The following is a 17,523-nucleotide window of genomic DNA, read 5'->3' as shown; positions in this document are numbered from 1 at the left end:
GCTGTTGAGGAGAGACACTTAATTTGATTCAGGTGTTTTGGATCTGTAAGACCTGCAGGACTGCGGCCATCATGACCAGAGCTGGACACCTCTGGTTTAGGTTATTCAGCTCAATGATTATGTTAGAAGTCAAAGCTAATTGGTTAGTGTAAGAAAACATTTGTGGTTGGGACTCAAATATTTCTTTTTACCTTCATGCCAGTGCCACATTATTTGTCACCTTTTTTGACACTCAACATGCTATTGCTTCCATGACTACTTTAAAAATAATCATCATTTGTTATTTCCTCCACAAACAAACATGCAATGGGATTGTTTTTTTTGTTTTTTGTTCTTTTTTTTTAGAGAACAATTTCCACATTTTAGCTTTAAACAGATTCTTATTTTATAACTCTTATCAGAATTATATGAAAAGTCTTGCTTTTTGCCTCCAGTTTTAATGACTCTGCATTTTATTATGTTCTAGTGTTTTGATTTCCCCTTTGGCTTTGTAACCTTTAGCTGTTATAGGAATGACTCATCGCACCAGTGTAGAATGACAAACATTCATCAACCCAGTTGAGTGGAGCCATGGTTTGAGTTCAACCTGGTCATTTAATCAAACTACCGTCTTGTCCCAGCATTTATGCATGGGAGGGGAGTTGAGTCAGTCATTTTGACTGTAATAAAATGCCAAGGACTTCTGCTGCGTCAGCATTTCTCTTTGGGAGATCATAGCCAAACAATCTGCACAGACTTGTCAAAATGACTTAAATGGTGAATGACACTCCACTTAGACTCATAATGACTGACCATAAATACCGGAGTTATTTAGCTTCCATTATCTGGTTATGTTAGTTTGGTTTCAAAGTGGTTTGATTTTAGTTGAACTCATCCTAATTTTGGTCAGGCAAACACTTTTTTCTTTGGTAGTTTCATGTAAACTTGCTAATTCAGAAGCCACAACATCTAAAGAACATAGATTAAAGATTAAAGACATGAGATGCTCAGACTTGTTTCTTACACAGCTTGGAGCAGTTTGTGGTTTGGAAGTACCCTTTTGGGAGGGGTTTTCCACATATAAACAACCATACACCCAAGAAGATTTATGTTATTTGTTTGTGGCCTGAATTGTTGTCACAAGCAACTGAAATAGGCTCACGACTGCCCCTGTCATACCAGTCATTACAGCTGCACCTTTGAATGCAGTGGTTGTATGTCTAGTCTTTAACTCTCGGTTCCTATGTGTGTTATGGTTATGTTTTGTGTGTGAATGATTTTGGCTGATTCTTGATAATCTGCTATACAATTAACAAAAGGTCTGATGCTGCCCAGGGGGATTTTTATGCATCGAACAAGCAGGACTGGCCCAAATCCAAGGATAGAGAGCTACTTTAAGTAATAATTTTATGTGTGGACTGGTATAGTGAAGATATGGGAAGAAAGGACATATGCTCTATATTAAGGTCCCACTAAACAGTTTACCATCACAACAGACACCTCTTTGTTTCAATCAACCCCCCCGAGAGCCAGCAGGCCACACTCAGAGGCAATCCATTATAGTTTAATGTTTTAGCCTGTTGTTACCAATTGTTGACCTTGATACCAGAGGACATCATAAACTCTTTATTTTGCTGGATAATTTTACCAAGTTCAGATGGATGGATTTTGACATTGTATAAATTTGTACTTTCCCAAATATTTCAGCTGAGTTTGACTATTTAGCATAATCATGACTATAATTTCTATTCACCTGCATAAAACAGAAATGCCTTACTACTGTCACTTGTTCCCCTTTATTTTTCAACTGCTTGTGCTCTTTCTCTGCATTTTCTAATGGGATCAATGTTTATGTTGACTTTTTAAGGATTGCAATGTTGTTGTACATCTATTGACATTGATGTAATCCATTTTGTTGCAAGATTATTACAAAAAGAAGATCGTATGCAAAGGTTAATCCTCAAAGAGAGTTAGCCTTGTTCGCTGCAAGATTTAACTCATTTGAACTTATTGGCATTCACTGGCAGTCCAAGTCTGCATAACTGTGCTGAAAAAAAAAATCTAGGTCAAGAGCTGGATCAACACAAGCTAATCCCTTCTAACAGTATGCCCCACCTCTGGTAACATTTTATGCAAATCTATCCATGACTTATGAGTAATCCTAGAGACATATAAACGAAGCGTACAAACGATGTATTGTTGGGTATGATGCCTCCATGTGTTTCCACAAAACAACTGGGGCTCTTTAAATGCATGTATGGTCCTCTAAACACTTTCTTTTGGCTCAACCATGCTGGTTTCCATGTTTGGGCATGCAATCGCTCCACATTACATTGTAGAGATGTGAGTCTTTGCAAGTATCTTGCCAAGTCTCCACACACACAAAAACCATAAAACATTCTTATTCTTTGTTTAGGAGGTTGTTTCTCTGAATGGAGCCACTGATCAAGGCACGTGCAGTCAGAGCGTTCAGTCCATGTGGTAACAAATATTTGGGCGACATGCAGAGACATTTTGCCTATTGTTGAGGATGATGGAATTGACATCACATTATCCTCAGATTAAATTGCTTTTAAGTTTCTTGTTGAAGATGTCCCTCCTATGGATGATAGAGTTAAATAAACTCTCCAAATCTTGTGATTACTCTGATTAATTTCCAGTCACAGGTAATGTTCATGCTAGCAAAAAAGTCCTACAGAAAACTTAGGCATATTAGACATAAAGTGTTGCCCAAGTCTACTCAGTTAAGCAATACTGTAAGTCACAAGTAGCTGCAGGGTTCTTATGCCATCATCTTAAACAGTCATTGAAAAGAATTATTTGAAAAGATGTCTTCACACTGTGTTTTGTTTATTAAATACTGAAATCAAATAAAATTTGTGATTACAAAAAGGAAGAAATTGGATGGCTTGAAGCTTGCTCAGACCAGACACCCAGAAATTAAGTTATTAATGATCACAGCATTTATACAGGGAGTAATGAGTTACAACTCATCACCAAACTTTCAGTCTGTTTACAAGAGGATCTTTGCAAACCCAAGGTTTTTATTAAAAGAAGCTTACAAGCTTACAAGTGAATGTCATTTTGCTCATATGTGTTGCATATGTCAGTAGATATAATGAAGAAATTATTTTTTAATGTGGGCAAAAAACAACGTCAAACCCACCCAGGAAATGAAGCAGAGAAGTGAATGCATGCATAGCGCAAATAACTCAAGAGTCTGCATGCTGAGATGAAGTCACTTACACATGTTGTTAAGTTGTTGTTCCTTTTATTGATCTGAGGTGTGTATACATGCATTTTAAAGAAAAGTAAGCAAAATATATGTGTATAGCAGAATGATGTAGTTTATTTGCTTAAAGGAAAAAGAATCGACATCTATTCAAAATCTGAGATTTAAAAAAGATGAACTAATAAAGTCTATTTGCAACACTTATTCTGTTATGCAGCCCATGCATGACCATGTAGTACAAAGATTACACCCATTCTTGGCTAAAGTCTAGGTTTTTTTTTTTTTTTTTTTTTTCTTTTTTGCTTATGATGCCACTGTTTGTTTTATGTCTTCACTGCTAAAATGCAAATCAGCTGAAGTTGGACAGCAGGTGAAATAGGCTGCAGTTTTCAGCTTGCCCTGCCTCTTACAAGCTTAAATTTCATAAAGTGCCAAAGGGCATTCAGCTTAAGCTTTGCATTTACAGCTTTTAATCAGTGAGAACTACTGGAACTGAAATCTCTCCAATTTAAGTGGGTGTAGCAAGCAGACTGTGTCTTAAAGTAAAGGGAAGTGATGTTGCTACAGTGTGGGTTTTATTTTTTCGACTTAAGAAGCAGATGCCTGTTAGATTTTTTAAGGGTTTGCTTTAGATGGCAGAGAGAAGCAGAATGAAAGGACTTCTTTATGAGCTTTTTTTATTTCCAGATGAGATGACTAAGATCTGCATACAGTGAGGCTGCATTAATATTTGAATGCATTTTAATTGTAGTGGGTTTTTTTAAGCTATATAAATATTCACCATTTTTGACTCATTCAGACCTGACTCATTCTTTCTTATTGCATATTCAAATTAACTTGCAAACTATTACACAGTTCCCTGGAATTTAATAATTTCCTTGTTCTATTTCCTCCAAGTTTCTCTCCCAGGATCAGTGAGTAAGCTGTTAGATTTCAGCAGAGGTGGTGGAGTCAACCAGGTGTCCAGGAGGTCACTGAGGACGTGGAGCTGAATGTATGAGAAGGCTTCATGGGCCTGAAGGACCATCTGGAGGATGGAACAGGCCACTTCCTCAGCCTGGGGCTGGATCTGGACTACCTCCATGTGGATGGTGCTGAGCGACAAGCTAGCCCAAGCATTGTGACGAGTTCTGGACTCTTACAGGTCAGAGGTGGGACCCCTAGTAACAGCAGTAACGGTATTGGTAGTAGTACAACTAGTCTTAGTACTCATTCAAGCTGCAGCAGTAGCAGTTACAGCAACTTTTCTGAGGACAGCGTCATCTCTGACAGTGAAGATGAACGACTCCAGACCAGGTCTGGATCTGGTTCTGGATCTAATACTCTACAACAAGATCCTCCCCACTTATACCAGAGAGAGACCTCCTCAGATCATCAGCCAGTCAGGCTGGACCTGGCACCAAATCTTTTCCTCAGAGACCTCCCACAACCAGGAATGTTGCCTCCCACTGACCCTATAACAGACTGCCACGCCAAGGTTGAGTTTGCTCTCAAGCTTGGCTACTCTGAAGAGCTAGTTCTGCTGGTCCTGAGGAAACTGGGCCCAGATTCTCTTATTAATGATATCCTGGGAGAGCTGGTCAAACTGGGAACCAAGACAGAGATGGAGCAGCAAGGAGGTGCCAACTCTCAGTCTCCTTCCTCTTCTTTGTCATCCTCTTTGGCTTGCTCTTCAACCTCCTCCTCCAGCTCCTCTCTGGACTCCTGTCGTCTCCTGTGCCCATCCTCTCTACTGGAAGACAAAGACAACCTTCGGCCTGTTGTTGTTGATGGAAGCAATGTTGCCATGAGGTGAGGAAGCTGAGCTTAGGATACATAAGGATTTAGCTTTTCTTCTCTCAACTTACACAAACTACAGTAAACTGTAACAATATTAACAATGATTGAATAATAATGAAGAATGTAACAAACAACTATAAATGAATGTTGAATTTTCATCATCTTACTGTATTTCATAATTTTGTTTTACACTTAAATTTAGTGCAACACATGAAAACAAACAGTTAATGCAGAATGTTACAAGTGACAACAGATAACACCACCAGTGCAGCAGGTTTCTCTACTAATAAAGAGTTGCATTCTAACACAAATGGATAAAAGTAAATTGCCATCAGTAAAATTCTTGTTTAAGAAGTTTGAAAAGAAATCTGCAGTTTATTTCATTAAGCTGAATCCTGATATCAACATTAACATTTTTTGCATCAATTTTGAAGCACAAGGTAGCCCCAAACATTGCAATTTGTACACAAAGGGTTTCCTGATCCGGTAATGCAGTGGTTCTCAAACTGGGAGAGTGGGCCCCACTGTGGGGAGTAGCAGCATGACATGAGGGGCACATGGGATTGAGTTTAATGTAGCAAGCAAAGTAATGTTTTGATAACTTTGGAAACATTCCGGTCCACACTCTAGACCACTTGGTAGCAGTAATGCACCAATTTGTTTTTGTCAACAAACAAAAAACTATAAGCAAGAAGAATTTCAGACCAGAGATCTGGGTTTACTGAATACACTGAAGGCAGAAAAGAAAGAGAGAGATATGGAGAGACAAGTAACAGTAAATGTGTTTATTACATCTCCCTCCCTCCCATATATATATATATATATATATATATATATATATTTCTATTTTACTCTATTCTATATATGTATGTATATGTATATACATAAATATATGTATATACATAAATATATGTGTGTGTGTGTGTGTGTGTGTGTGTGTGTGTGTGTGTGTGTGTGTGTGTGTGTGTGTGTGTGTGTGTGTGTGTGTGTGTGTGTATGCGTGTGTGTGTGTGTGTTTTACTGACTTTGAACAACTAGTTATCATGCCTGACCTTTACCAAGTCATTTTTTGTTATTGTGTAATGAAGTAATAACAGAAGGATTATCAGAAATATGGAGCTGTAGAGGAGTTACATGCTTTTAAATCTGACAGAGGGCTCTGGAGAAACTGTGTTAGCATATATGGCAAAATGCTAAGATATATAGGCTTTAATGTGATAAGTTATTTGAACTATAGTCATATTAAAACAATTAAATCAGCCACAATTCATACTGGCATTGTTTTGTGCTTTTAGTTAACATTTCTTTCTGCTCATGCAGTCATGGGAATAAGGAAGTGTTCTCCTGCCAAGGCATCCAGCTGGCTGTTGATTGGTTCTTGGAGCGAGGTCACCGCGACATCACAGTTTTCGTCCCAGCCTGGAGAAAGGAGCAGTCACGACCTGATGCTCTTATCACAGGTAGCAGCTACAACAAGTCATCAGCAGAAGCCTTTGATTTGAATGTGTTATGGATGACATGGTGAACAGAACATTCATTCACTTTCTCTTTGTTCAGACCAAGAGATCCTGAGGCGACTAGAGAAAGAAAAAATTCTGGTTTTCACTCCATCTCGTCGTGTGCAGGGACGCCGTGTGGTTTGCTATGATGACCGATTCATTGTCAAACTGGCTTATGAATCAGATGGCATAATTGTGTCAAATGACAACTACCGGGACTTGGCCAATGAGAAACCAGAGTGGAAGAAATTTATTGATGAACGCCTGCTGATGTACTCGTTTGTAAATGACAAGTAAGCAAATCAAAACCAAATGTTGAAGAGGGAGAAAGAGAAAACAAGAAGTAACTTGGAAATGACAGAATACAGAAAAATAAATATTTAATAAGTATTATTCACAATATCACAGAGACAACATCTAATGTTTATAAATTTTTTATGAAAAATATGAGCTAATCCTGACTTTGATGGCAACAACATGCCTATAAAAAAGATGAAATGGGGCAATGAAATGCTGGACAAGTACTACTGCTAAAAAGAAACAGCTAGAGGAAAATCATGCATCAAGTTAATCAGCAACATAATTGGATATCAAAAAGAACACCTAAAGAGGTGGAGTCTCTCAGAAATAAAATTAGTGTTGCAATCTGAAAAATAAGTATGCAAAACTTGTGATGCATTTTCAGAAAAATGCACCCTTGATGGAAACCTGTGAGGGCTTTGAATGTCCCATCATCTTCAGTATATGATATTTATTATTAAAATGGAGAAATCTCTCAGCACATGGCTGAGAATCCAGAATGTCTGCGATCTTCAAGCCCTCTCACAGCACTACGGCAAGAACAAGCATCAGTCTGTCACGGAAATTACTAAAAGGGCCCAGGAACACTTCCTCAAACCAAGTTAAACCACATACTGCAGCTATTACACTGTGGACTGGCCTGCCTACAATGCAGACTTTTCACCAACTAAAACATCTTAAAGGCCCAACAACTGGTCGCCTCAGTTCCCAGATGTTTACTGATAGTTGTTAATAGAAAATGGGATGCTACACAGAAGTAATATGGGCATGACCAAACCTTTCTCAGATGCTGTGCTGCCATCAAATTCAAGATAAAAGGATTAAATTTAAAAAAAAAAATTTAATTTCTCACTTTCAACATTTGATATATTTTCTGTTACATTGTGAATGAAATATTGATTTATGAGATTTGTAAATCAGCATTTTTATTTACATTTAGTTCTGGTTTGCGATAGGTTTTCTATAAAAAGGACAGAACAATGTCTTTAGATGGAAACTGTACTGTTTGCATTTAGTTATTAAAATGTGAAAACATCCAGTCTGTGCCCCAACAGTAAAGAAAACTTTCAAAAATATACTAAAGCCATTACTTTGTAACTTCATTTGCACAATACAGTTTTGCAAGGGAATTTTTGGAGGACTTCCAATTTACTTATCAAACACATTCATTTCCTTTTGCAGTTCTTTTGATCTTTATCACTTTTTTTCTTTTTTGCTTTCTTTTGCCCATGATCTGTTGTAGCAGAAATGTCTTTGGGTGCCAAAACTCTAAAATAGAAATCTGCATAAATCTGCATGATCTCTTCTATTAGGAGCTAAAAATATGTCACTGCAGAACATACCTGGCAGATGCTAAGCTAGGGTGGACTTATTGATTCCTCACTGCAAAATAAATTAATACAAACTTTAAATTTATTTTGGGAATTTTAATTTGGATCTAATTTTATGGTGCATTTAGATTTATGCCTCCAGATGATCCACTAGGACGCCATGGGCCAAGTCTGGAGAATTTCCTGAGGAAAAGACCTTCATTTCCTGAGCACAGGAAGCAGCCATGTCCTTATGGTAATGTAAACATTTACTGGCACTTCCTGTACTTTCTTGCATTGCACAAGGACTGGTATATTTCAATGAACCTCCATCCTTAATAAGGAATACCTGCTGTGAAGTTTGCTTTGTTGGGTGACTGATACAAGTTGTGTTCATTACCAAATGTGTTAAGCAATTGTATTTCAAGACATCAATGAAAAATTATTTCTGTTTTTCTGTCTTTAGGGAAGAAGTGCACCTATGGCCATAAGTGTAAGTTTTATCATCCAGAAAGGGGCAGCCAGCCCCAGCGCTCTGTGGCTGATGAGCTACGTGCCAGTGCTAAAAATTCATCAGTTGCCTCCAGAAATCTGCTGGAACATGCCCTAAAGGTAAAGAACCAAAGTGCTGGTCAATCAGAAGAAACAGCTGAAGTCGAACCGAGACGGGACAGTAGACAGCCAAACCAGAGTCCTCAGAGCTCCTTCTCTCAGCTCATGGAGGAGTCCAGGTACACTCCAAAAGTGGAAGGTCGGAGAGGAAGCAACAGCAGCAGCAGCAGCAGCAGCTGCAGCAGTATTATTGTAGGGCTTCCTGCTCCAGGAGGGCCCCCTTCATCAGGATATGTGAACCAATGGGAGCAAAATGATAGATGTAGTGGAGGTGGCTCCAGACTTGCTGGAGCTTCTGGATCAAGCCAGACTGAATCTTACCACAGATGCAAGTCTCCAGAGGTGGGCTACAGCTCTCTGGTAAAGTCCTATTCAGGCCTCAATCTTGTAGCCCCCCAGTCCCCAGAGTGCCTCTTAGTGGGAGATTTGCGAGCAGGTTCTCTGGCTGTTGACTACAGCAGTGATGACAGTGTCGGTTCAGATTGTTTCCTCCCTGATCCCATGTTAGAGGAGAGTCCCAAATGCCACCATCACCATCCTCATCACCATCGTTACTACGCTGGGCAGTATGCTCATGCTGCAAGTCATTTTTCACCTGGAATGAGCCAGCATTCCCCTCATGGTCACTCTGCTACTAAAAACCTGTGGAGAGCACAGGGATTTGCTATGGAAGATCCTCCATCGGCTGTTACCTCTCACAAATCTTCACATCCTCTCAAGACTACTTCAGCTTACATTCCGCCCCAGCGACAGCATCCATTGTTGAGCAGCTTTCCAGGGGAATTACCACCTCATACAACTCAAACATCCTCTGGTCACTCTCAGTCTCAGAACGTAGCCCTCAGTTGCAGTCTGATGGCCTCCCCGTGGCAGGAAGGTGGACTCCAGAACTCCAGAGTGTATAACGGATCACCTCTTTATTCAAGAAGAAATTACTCTGAGCTAAACCAACAACCTAAGCAGCAGATAAACTGGGATCCTAGTTATCAGCCATCCACTAAGCCCTGCTATGATCTCTTTTCATATAAGAGCTTTCCACCAGTCCATGGGAAGACTTGGCATTCTCCTTGGGGCCAGAAAGTCCATTCATCGTCCCACAACCATTCAGTATCAAGTCTTCCACCACTCCCAAAGCAGTCCCTTCCATCCATCGCTACCCACAAGAGCCACGCACCCCCAACGCTACTGCAGTTGGAGCCACCTGCTTTGGGTCCATACCAAGACCTCAGGGAGAGGGTGTTTGTCAACTTGTGTGGCATCTTCCCTTCAGATCTGGTTAGAAAGGTGATGGCCAAGAACCCTCATGTAATGGATGCTCAGGAGCTTGCTGCTGCAATTTTGATGGAGAAATTGCAGCACATTTCATGAATGCAGAGAGAAGATCATGCTCAGTCTCCATCTTAACTTAATTCTGCAGGTTAATCCCTTGCAGATGTCTTAATAAATAAAGTCACAATAGACAACCACAAAGCGACAGCACTAGACAGCATTGTAGGGTAGTCATCTCATCTGTTTATTTTTTGCAAAGGGAAGTCCCAAAATTGTCTTTTTTTTTCTGTAAATATGCTTCCTTTTCAGCACTTATGATAAGGAAAGGTTGTGGTTGAATTTGCATGTTCTTGGCTTTCTGTCACATTGCGGTAGGCTTAGGGAGCCTTAATATGTCTTAAGGGAGACTTTGTTGTTCATTCTAAATGTATTTATTTGTTATATTTTAAGTTATTTACATATTTTTAAATTATTTAGTCTGCTGGCACTTTTTTGTTATGTGTTTTGTCCTCCACTTTTTAAAAAAATCATATTTTTCTTTTACACGGGGCAATCATATCGGGGTCTTTTTTTTTTTTTTTTTACTTTTTTGCAGTCACTAATACTCATATTTATGGTCATATTACAGATGTCTTCCAACTAGTATTTATGCCTAAATTAGCTCAACAAACAGATGGTGTGTTTTGGTGTGTGTTAACAGGTGGCAGATCATTAGTTCATTAGATTTTGTGGATTTCCCCGTGTGGAAGTGAAACTCCAATGGCACCCACAAAGGAAGCTAGCAAAAACTCCACTTGAAAACCCCAAGCTCTTTGTTCACCACTGAGTATGAGTTATTTCCTCTTCTGTGATAGCCCTGTTTGCTGACTTCAAAGATTCCACTTTCAGTCAATTGAAAGTATTGGAAATCATATTAAGATGACAGGCCAAAATGTTTAGATAGAATGGGGATTATTTTATTATTCTAATTAAAAATGTGTGTTAATTTATTATGTTTAATGTGAATGCCTGTGGTGCATGAGGCACAAAATCTTCTTTATTTTTGGTTTCACCACTCAAGTGTAAATCTTCATACAGGGTGTAGCCTATCTGTTTTTACTTGTCAGTTAAACACTTGAGTTTTTAGCTCAAGCTGGAAATGTTTCTGAAAATATGATAGCACTGACAACATTATAGGTTTTTAGTTCTGCAGACTTTTCTTGGGAGGATGATTTTGCTGACTGAACTAAAAACTCAGTGGTTTGGCCATTTAAATGATTTGTCAATCCTATTATGTTTTATGTAAACAGTACATCTTCATTGCTCTCCTTCACACTTGTAAACATAAAATTCATTACCAGAATGCAGAGAATTAAAATTGCATGAACTCATCTGACAAGAATTTGAATGTAACAAAATTCTCACGCTTCAGCTTTAAGTATGTCACAAACTCTTTATTTTCCTGTACTTAAAAGTATTTTCAGATTTTATTCATGTAATGTAACTCACTTTAATGCAGGGTTTGTCAAATGAAATAATTGTTTTCACGGCAGTCTCCAGCAGTGGGGTTATTCTCTTGACTAAAAAATTTGAAAAACTAAAACCCTTCGTGGTTGGAATAATCTCTTGCAGCCAGTTTCCACCTCTCTTTGTTGATACAAATTGTATCCTATGAACTTTTAAACAAGGACACTGTTTTATGTGAAAACATGTAAAGAAAAACAGTTTGATCTGAAAAACTTTAATTGGCAACCCCCCCCCCCCCAAAAAAAAAAAAACTAATTCCCTTTAACATTGGCTGTGTAGAGGCTGCAAACATACATTATTAAGGTTGCTGATGTTATAATAAAGGTGTAGCTATTTTCTCCTGAGACATAATAAAAGTTGCTGGCATCACAGCCTACCTTAGCAGATATCTATACAAGCATGTTATTATAACCTTGAACCTTGAAACGTGAACTTGAAATGTGTCCCTTACTGGGGCTGTAATATGTAAAACAGGATGAACAAGTCTGGTCTGGTCTAATAAGTTTACTTTGTACAGTCCATAATAAGATGTTCTTATGCTGTCTGGCACTGTGTGCTACTGTTTGCTGCCTGTGGGATATAAACACTCAGTTTAATAAACCTCTGATGGTGTTAACATCCCCTTTGATATTAAACCATTTTAACTGAATAAGGGCACAGTTATTTTTCTATAACCATGAACTTCTTTTAAAAAAGTATTTTTCTAATTGTATGTGTGTTTTGTTGTTTTTCCCATAAGAGATTGTAGTCGTGTGAGTGATATATATAGGGGTGAAATCATTTCTACCTGTAATAACATGTTTTGAATAGTTTTCAGTGTTACTTGTCTAAATGAGTTCAGACTGATCATAAAGCAAATGTCTCATTGCATTATTCACCAAATATATGCTAGCTAGCAACATGCTAATGCAAGATGAACTTCTAAATTTATACAAAAATGTTTTTGTGATGTAAAAAATCCTGAAACAAATTTCTATATGGCACTACTTGCTAATTTACGTTTAATTAATGTGCTCCCAGTGCAAAAGATACATTAGCTAACAACATGCTACATGCTAACAAGAGATTAACTAATAAATGAATTCCTTTTTTAGGTAATGTTGACACCTTTTTTTTGTATTTGTTTTTCCAGCCCATTTAGGTTCCCCACATATCAAATTCATGGAGTTTGAGGTCAGAAAATTAATGTTTTTTTAGATATTCACAGGAAAGGTACTGTACTTGAGTTAACATTGACAGTAGTCTTTGCAGCTGTTGCTAAAACCATCTGCTTTTTCTTAGCTCATTTACAATTTCAGTTTCATGGCAGTGTTCATATTGTTCTCCCTACTTTGTTTATGAAAAATTGTTATCAGTTTGAGTTGGTCTCACACTACTGTTTTTGCAATAATTTGCTCCAAGTTCAGTCTGAACATACCAGTAACGTGTGGGTTTTTTTTTCTAGGGAGATGCTGTTTGTAATTTGTTGACCTTCAGTTGAACTACATGTACACATACTTAAGTTTAAGAGAAGAAATGTAAAATGTCAAAAGTCACCATCGGCCTATTCTTTCCAATGTGCTTTAATACAGCTTCATTTCGATGACAGAAATAAGTTAGTGTTGCCTTGTCAGGGACCAAAGCCAAGTAAAAAGCTGTTAACTGTTTATATATTTCCCCCTTGCTCAGGCAAATGGTGGTTATATCAAACCAAAATGAAAAGTAAATGAAAGTCTTTTAACCTTTTCTGCAGTTTCTGCTGGTAAAAAAAGGAAAAATAATAAATCATAGGAAAAAGATAGTCCTGGGCTGGGGGCTAAAAATCCAAAGCTGTCATTCACTGTGCTGAGTCTTATGTATTGATTATAGCCAAACAAACTGGATTTCAGAAATACCTGTTTTACATTTTACTTGTGTACTAACTACAAAAGTATTACTGTAAGCTGATAATGAAAAAGTAAATCCTGAATTTGTGCAGAAATGCTTTTCTCTGTATAATAGATTCTAGGAAAACATTTTTTTCCTCTACATATTTCTTGAAAAATGTTTGTATGATTCAACAACAGGAAAAATAATCTGATTTAACTAGATTCAGGGAAAATGGCTAAATGAGACATGCTGACTGTTCTTGTGTGCGATGTGAACATGACCAATAAATCCCTACTTGAGCTTTCACGTTACTTTTGTCTGCATTTGTTGCAAAATACATATTTTGTTATGTGTTTAAAAAACATGAGAATTACAAATTAAAAGTTATTCTATTGTATATGCTGTATTTAATTTTTTTCCCTCGTGATTGGTCAAATATTTAATATATAGCTAACAAAGTGCAATAGCAATTCTAGCAATTAAAAATGTTGCAAAATCAAAACAATCACTGAATATCTTCCCATTTTATTAAAAAAAAAATCTCAGTAGGTTGTTTTGTTGCTGTATCAGACCAATGTGCAGACAGATAATTCATCAACAGAAATTCATTAATGACAAATAAACTTTAGATAGCAAATACAGGCTTAGTCTTAGTTTTATATCAACGTTGTGCATTTTAAACTCTGTGTCAAAATATATGGCTTAATCAGTATTTTAGGACGAAACTCTTAGCTGCATGTTTGGAAATATAAATTCATTTTTTATTGTAGGGAAAAATATTATTAACCAAATTTCTCAATGGAAACAAAGAATGCAAAGTAAAAAGATCTGGTTTGCATCCATTTGCTCACAACTTGCAGTGTGAGCATTTGCAAACTGATCATTATTCAGGGACGTAAATGAACTAATATAACAGATAGCCGAACTGTCCCAAAGACAAAAAAAAAAAAAAAGAATAATAATAATAGGACGACACTGGCAGACAGAAAAGAAACAAGACAAATAAGGCCATAAAAAAAGTATTTAAATTGTTTAGCTCATGACAACAGAAATGAAAATAAAGTAAATATAATCAAGCGTGCCGCCATCAACAACAAGCTAAAGCTACAAATGGCCATTAGGTTTTGAGTAAAAGCACAACCAGTCTCAGTTTCTGTCCAGTCTCAAGTTTTGTCAAAGGATCTTGTTATTGTTAACTATTATACATGCAAGCTTTAAAACTGCCAGTAATGTACAAGGAAGCAGGAAAGGTTGCTTGCCTTTATCAGCCCAATTAGAAAACATGTGCTTTTATTTTTGGGCTGAGAGCTGAGATCTCAAAGAGCAGAAAGCAGTGCGACTGGCCAACTGCTGCCAGGCAGAGCTTTGGCGAGGCTGAAGCTACAGAGCCCCATAGCTGGTCTTTCTCCTGGGTAGAAAAACAAAACAAAACAAAAAGCAGGACGTCCTGGAGTGGCAGCAGGTTTTAGGCTTTTACAAGTAAAGTGAGGCGCTGACATGGCATTGAGACTAAATAGTCTCTTTTCAGCTTCATGTCCATGTTTTCTTCTCGCTCACATGGACTCAAACTCATCAATCCGCTGCTTGGTGTTGCCTTGGCGGATCTGCCGTAGGGTTTTGTACTTGTCTCTGCCTGCTCTGACGTTCTCCGCGTGCAGCATGTCGTTCTGGGTTTTCTTGGTATCGTCCCGAGCCTCGGCCAACTCAGAGCTCAGAGCCTAAATAGAAGGGAGAAAGAATGACAGGTAAGCTATTATAGAACTGTTTTAAGAAGTTTAAGCTTTTGAACACTTATTTTAAGCCTGTTGCATTGGGTCTCATGCTAATAGTGAAAAATGCAAATATATATTTAAATCTATTGGAGTTTTTACATGAAATGTGAGACTTTTTTTCTGTTTAGAAAACAAGCCAGTTAAACTCAAATATGTTGATTATTATTCAGTTATCATAATGGCCCAAACGTGTGCAAGTTAAAATGCAATGACTGCATAGTTAGGCAAAGTTAGCTTTAAAAACTGGGGACTTGGCACTATTAATGTTCAGGCGATACCTTTCTCATGATGTCACTTCTTGTTTGTTTAAATTTATCTGGTGTCCACAGGTCTACCACCCTGTATGCCAGCTTTTTAAATATGTCTTGAGAACTAGAGGCTCTTGAAATTGTCTAGGAATAAATGCTGTGGATTGGAAACCTATCAAGGGTTTATAACCTCTCTCACAAGATGGCAGCTGGGACAGGATCCAGCTACATCCTGGAGACCTTGAACAGGATTAATGTGTTAAATAGAAAGAAAAAGAAAGTATGCGTCTCTCTTCTTTGTTCTACCTGCAGCTGTTTCTTGACACGTTCGTTTTTCTGCGCCTCAGTGATTCGCTCCTCTTCGCTGCGGTGGCTGGTGACACCGTCGCTGAGAAGCTCTGCGCTCGCCTCTGCATTCGTTTCATCTTCTTCATCGTGCTCAGGCGCTGGCGGAGACGTCATGGCCGTCTTCAGCTCTTCCCTCGTCTTCTCCAGATCGTCTTGTGCCGACAGAGCCTGGAAGAAAAGCACGAGTACTGATGCGCACATTCAACCACTGGCATAAATATCAGGTTTAGATTTTAATTCTTCACATTTATACATTTAAATTAAAACATTTTATTTTTTCACACGAGACATTTGAGAAATATGAATACTACAAGATTTGTTTTGTTTTTTTTTGCAAAAGTCTTACTCAGATTCTCACACATATTTGTCTGGGACATGTTATGCATCATCTCTATCTTAAGTGAGGATGTTACTCAAAAATCTCCTCAAAAAAACAACTGGCAGAAACACATTTATTCAAAGGGGTTAAATTACTTTGTGTTGCCATTCTGTTGCTTCCTCGTCTTTTTTCCTCTTCGCCTCCTCAAGCAGAGCAATTTTGGCCGTGAACTCGGCTAACTCAGCGGCCTGTTGAAATTACACACACACACACACACACACACACACACACACACACACACACACACACACACACACACACACACACACACACACACAGCAGGAAGTTACAACATGGAAATAAAGGACAAGGTTTGAACAGACCTAAACTCAGATAATTTTGACTGATAAACTGTCTTTTTTACTGCATATTATTTGAGCAAATCATTGAATTAATAATCCCAAAATCCTAAATCTGACTATTGTGACTCATATATTCAAAACAGAAATGTTTGAAAACAGGTTAACTATAAGAACTAGTTACACATTTCAAAAGTTGTTCCAACAGAAATTCCATGAAATAAATGTCTTACTGTAACGTATCTCTGAACAGTTCATACACCTTATAAACTCTTTATTTATTTATTTATTTACTCCTCGTGAGTTCTCCAGCTTGTTGGTGGTGAATGCTGTGCAGATCTTGATGACCAGCCAGTTGAAATCTATAATAATTATAATGTTTATATATTGGGTTTGGAAAATGACAATGATGTGAGAGCAGGTACCAGCTGCTCCTGGTTCTTCATCTGGTCTGCCGCCTGCTGAGCCAGCGCTGCCTTGGCCTCCTCTGCTGCCTGCCTCTCCTTCTCCAGTCGCTCTGCTTCCTCCTTTGCCCGCTTTCTTTCCTGCTCCAGTTCCAGCGCCTTGCGAGTCTGCTCCTCCAGCTCTGCAGGGTAAACATGAGTCGCATACCTGCTATATTAACAACGCACAGAGGTGTGAGGTAAAAATAATCACAATAATAATAATAAAACACTTTTAGACATTAAGTATGTGGGTCATTTTTTAAAAAGGATGTTTCCATTATTTGTTGACATGTGCAGGAAAGTGTGTGCAAGTTGCACTAACATCAGCCTTCTTTTGCAGACAGGCAAAATCTATTAGATAAATGTAAAAATTTAAAATCAAATGGCTGGTCATTATATGAATGTTATGGATATTAAAAGATGTTATAATATCTGATTTTCAGTTCTGCAGTCAAAGATAAAGACAGGAGCACGTGAGGTGCAGTCGCACCTTTCTGAGCTCTTTGTGTCTGCTCTTCGATCTGCCTCAGCCTCTCGATCAGCTCATCTTTCTCTCGCTCTATTCGCTCCTTCTCTTTCTCTGCAAACTCACGCTTTTTCTTCTCATTCTCCAGTTGTGCTCTGAAAAAACATCACAGGCAAAAGTCATCGCACACATCTAGTTGCTCAAATACTTCACATTTTTTAAACTGACTTG

General features: G+C 38.1%; 2 protein-coding genes across 3 annotated transcripts in view; one reads left to right on the top strand and one right to left on the bottom strand.

The window, feature by feature from the left end:
- The window catches only part of LOC121650029 (probable ribonuclease ZC3H12C), a 29,583-nt gene extending 15,862 nt beyond the window's left edge, over positions 1–13,721 (top strand). For both annotated transcript variants that reach the window (XM_042001281.1, XM_042001280.1), the window contains exons 2-6: positions 4,109–5,002; positions 6,311–6,450; positions 6,548–6,782; positions 8,249–8,355; positions 8,566–13,721. In XM_042001281.1, coding sequence (XP_041857215.1) covers positions 4,221–5,002; positions 6,311–6,450; positions 6,548–6,782; positions 8,249–8,355; positions 8,566–10,079 — 2,778 coding nt within the window. In that variant the 5' untranslated portion in view covers positions 4,109–4,220 and the 3' untranslated portion in view covers positions 10,080–13,721. The remainder of the gene's footprint in view (positions 1–4,108; positions 5,003–6,310; positions 6,451–6,547; positions 6,783–8,248; positions 8,356–8,565) is intronic.
- A 122-nt stretch (positions 13,722–13,843) lies between these two features.
- The window catches only part of LOC121650033 (radixin), a 42,111-nt gene continuing 38,431 nt past the window's right edge, over positions 13,844–17,523 (bottom strand). The window contains exons 11-15 of the mRNA XM_042001288.1: positions 17,317–17,447; positions 16,806–16,966; positions 16,177–16,269; positions 15,661–15,870; positions 13,844–15,052 (exon numbers count right to left, since the gene is read on the bottom strand). Coding sequence (XP_041857222.1) covers positions 14,888–15,052; positions 15,661–15,870; positions 16,177–16,269; positions 16,806–16,966; positions 17,317–17,447 — 760 coding nt within the window. The 3' untranslated portion in view covers positions 13,844–14,887. The remainder of the gene's footprint in view (positions 15,053–15,660; positions 15,871–16,176; positions 16,270–16,805; positions 16,967–17,316; positions 17,448–17,523) is intronic.

Source organism: Melanotaenia boesemani, chromosome 12 (assembly GCF_017639745.1).
Source record: "Melanotaenia boesemani isolate fMelBoe1 chromosome 12, fMelBoe1.pri, whole genome shotgun sequence".
In the NCBI taxonomy this organism is placed as follows: Eukaryota; Metazoa; Chordata; class Actinopteri; order Atheriniformes; family Melanotaeniidae; genus Melanotaenia; species Melanotaenia boesemani.
The sequence above is the reverse complement of the archived record's forward strand: the minus strand, read 5'-3'. Positions and strand labels throughout refer to the sequence as shown.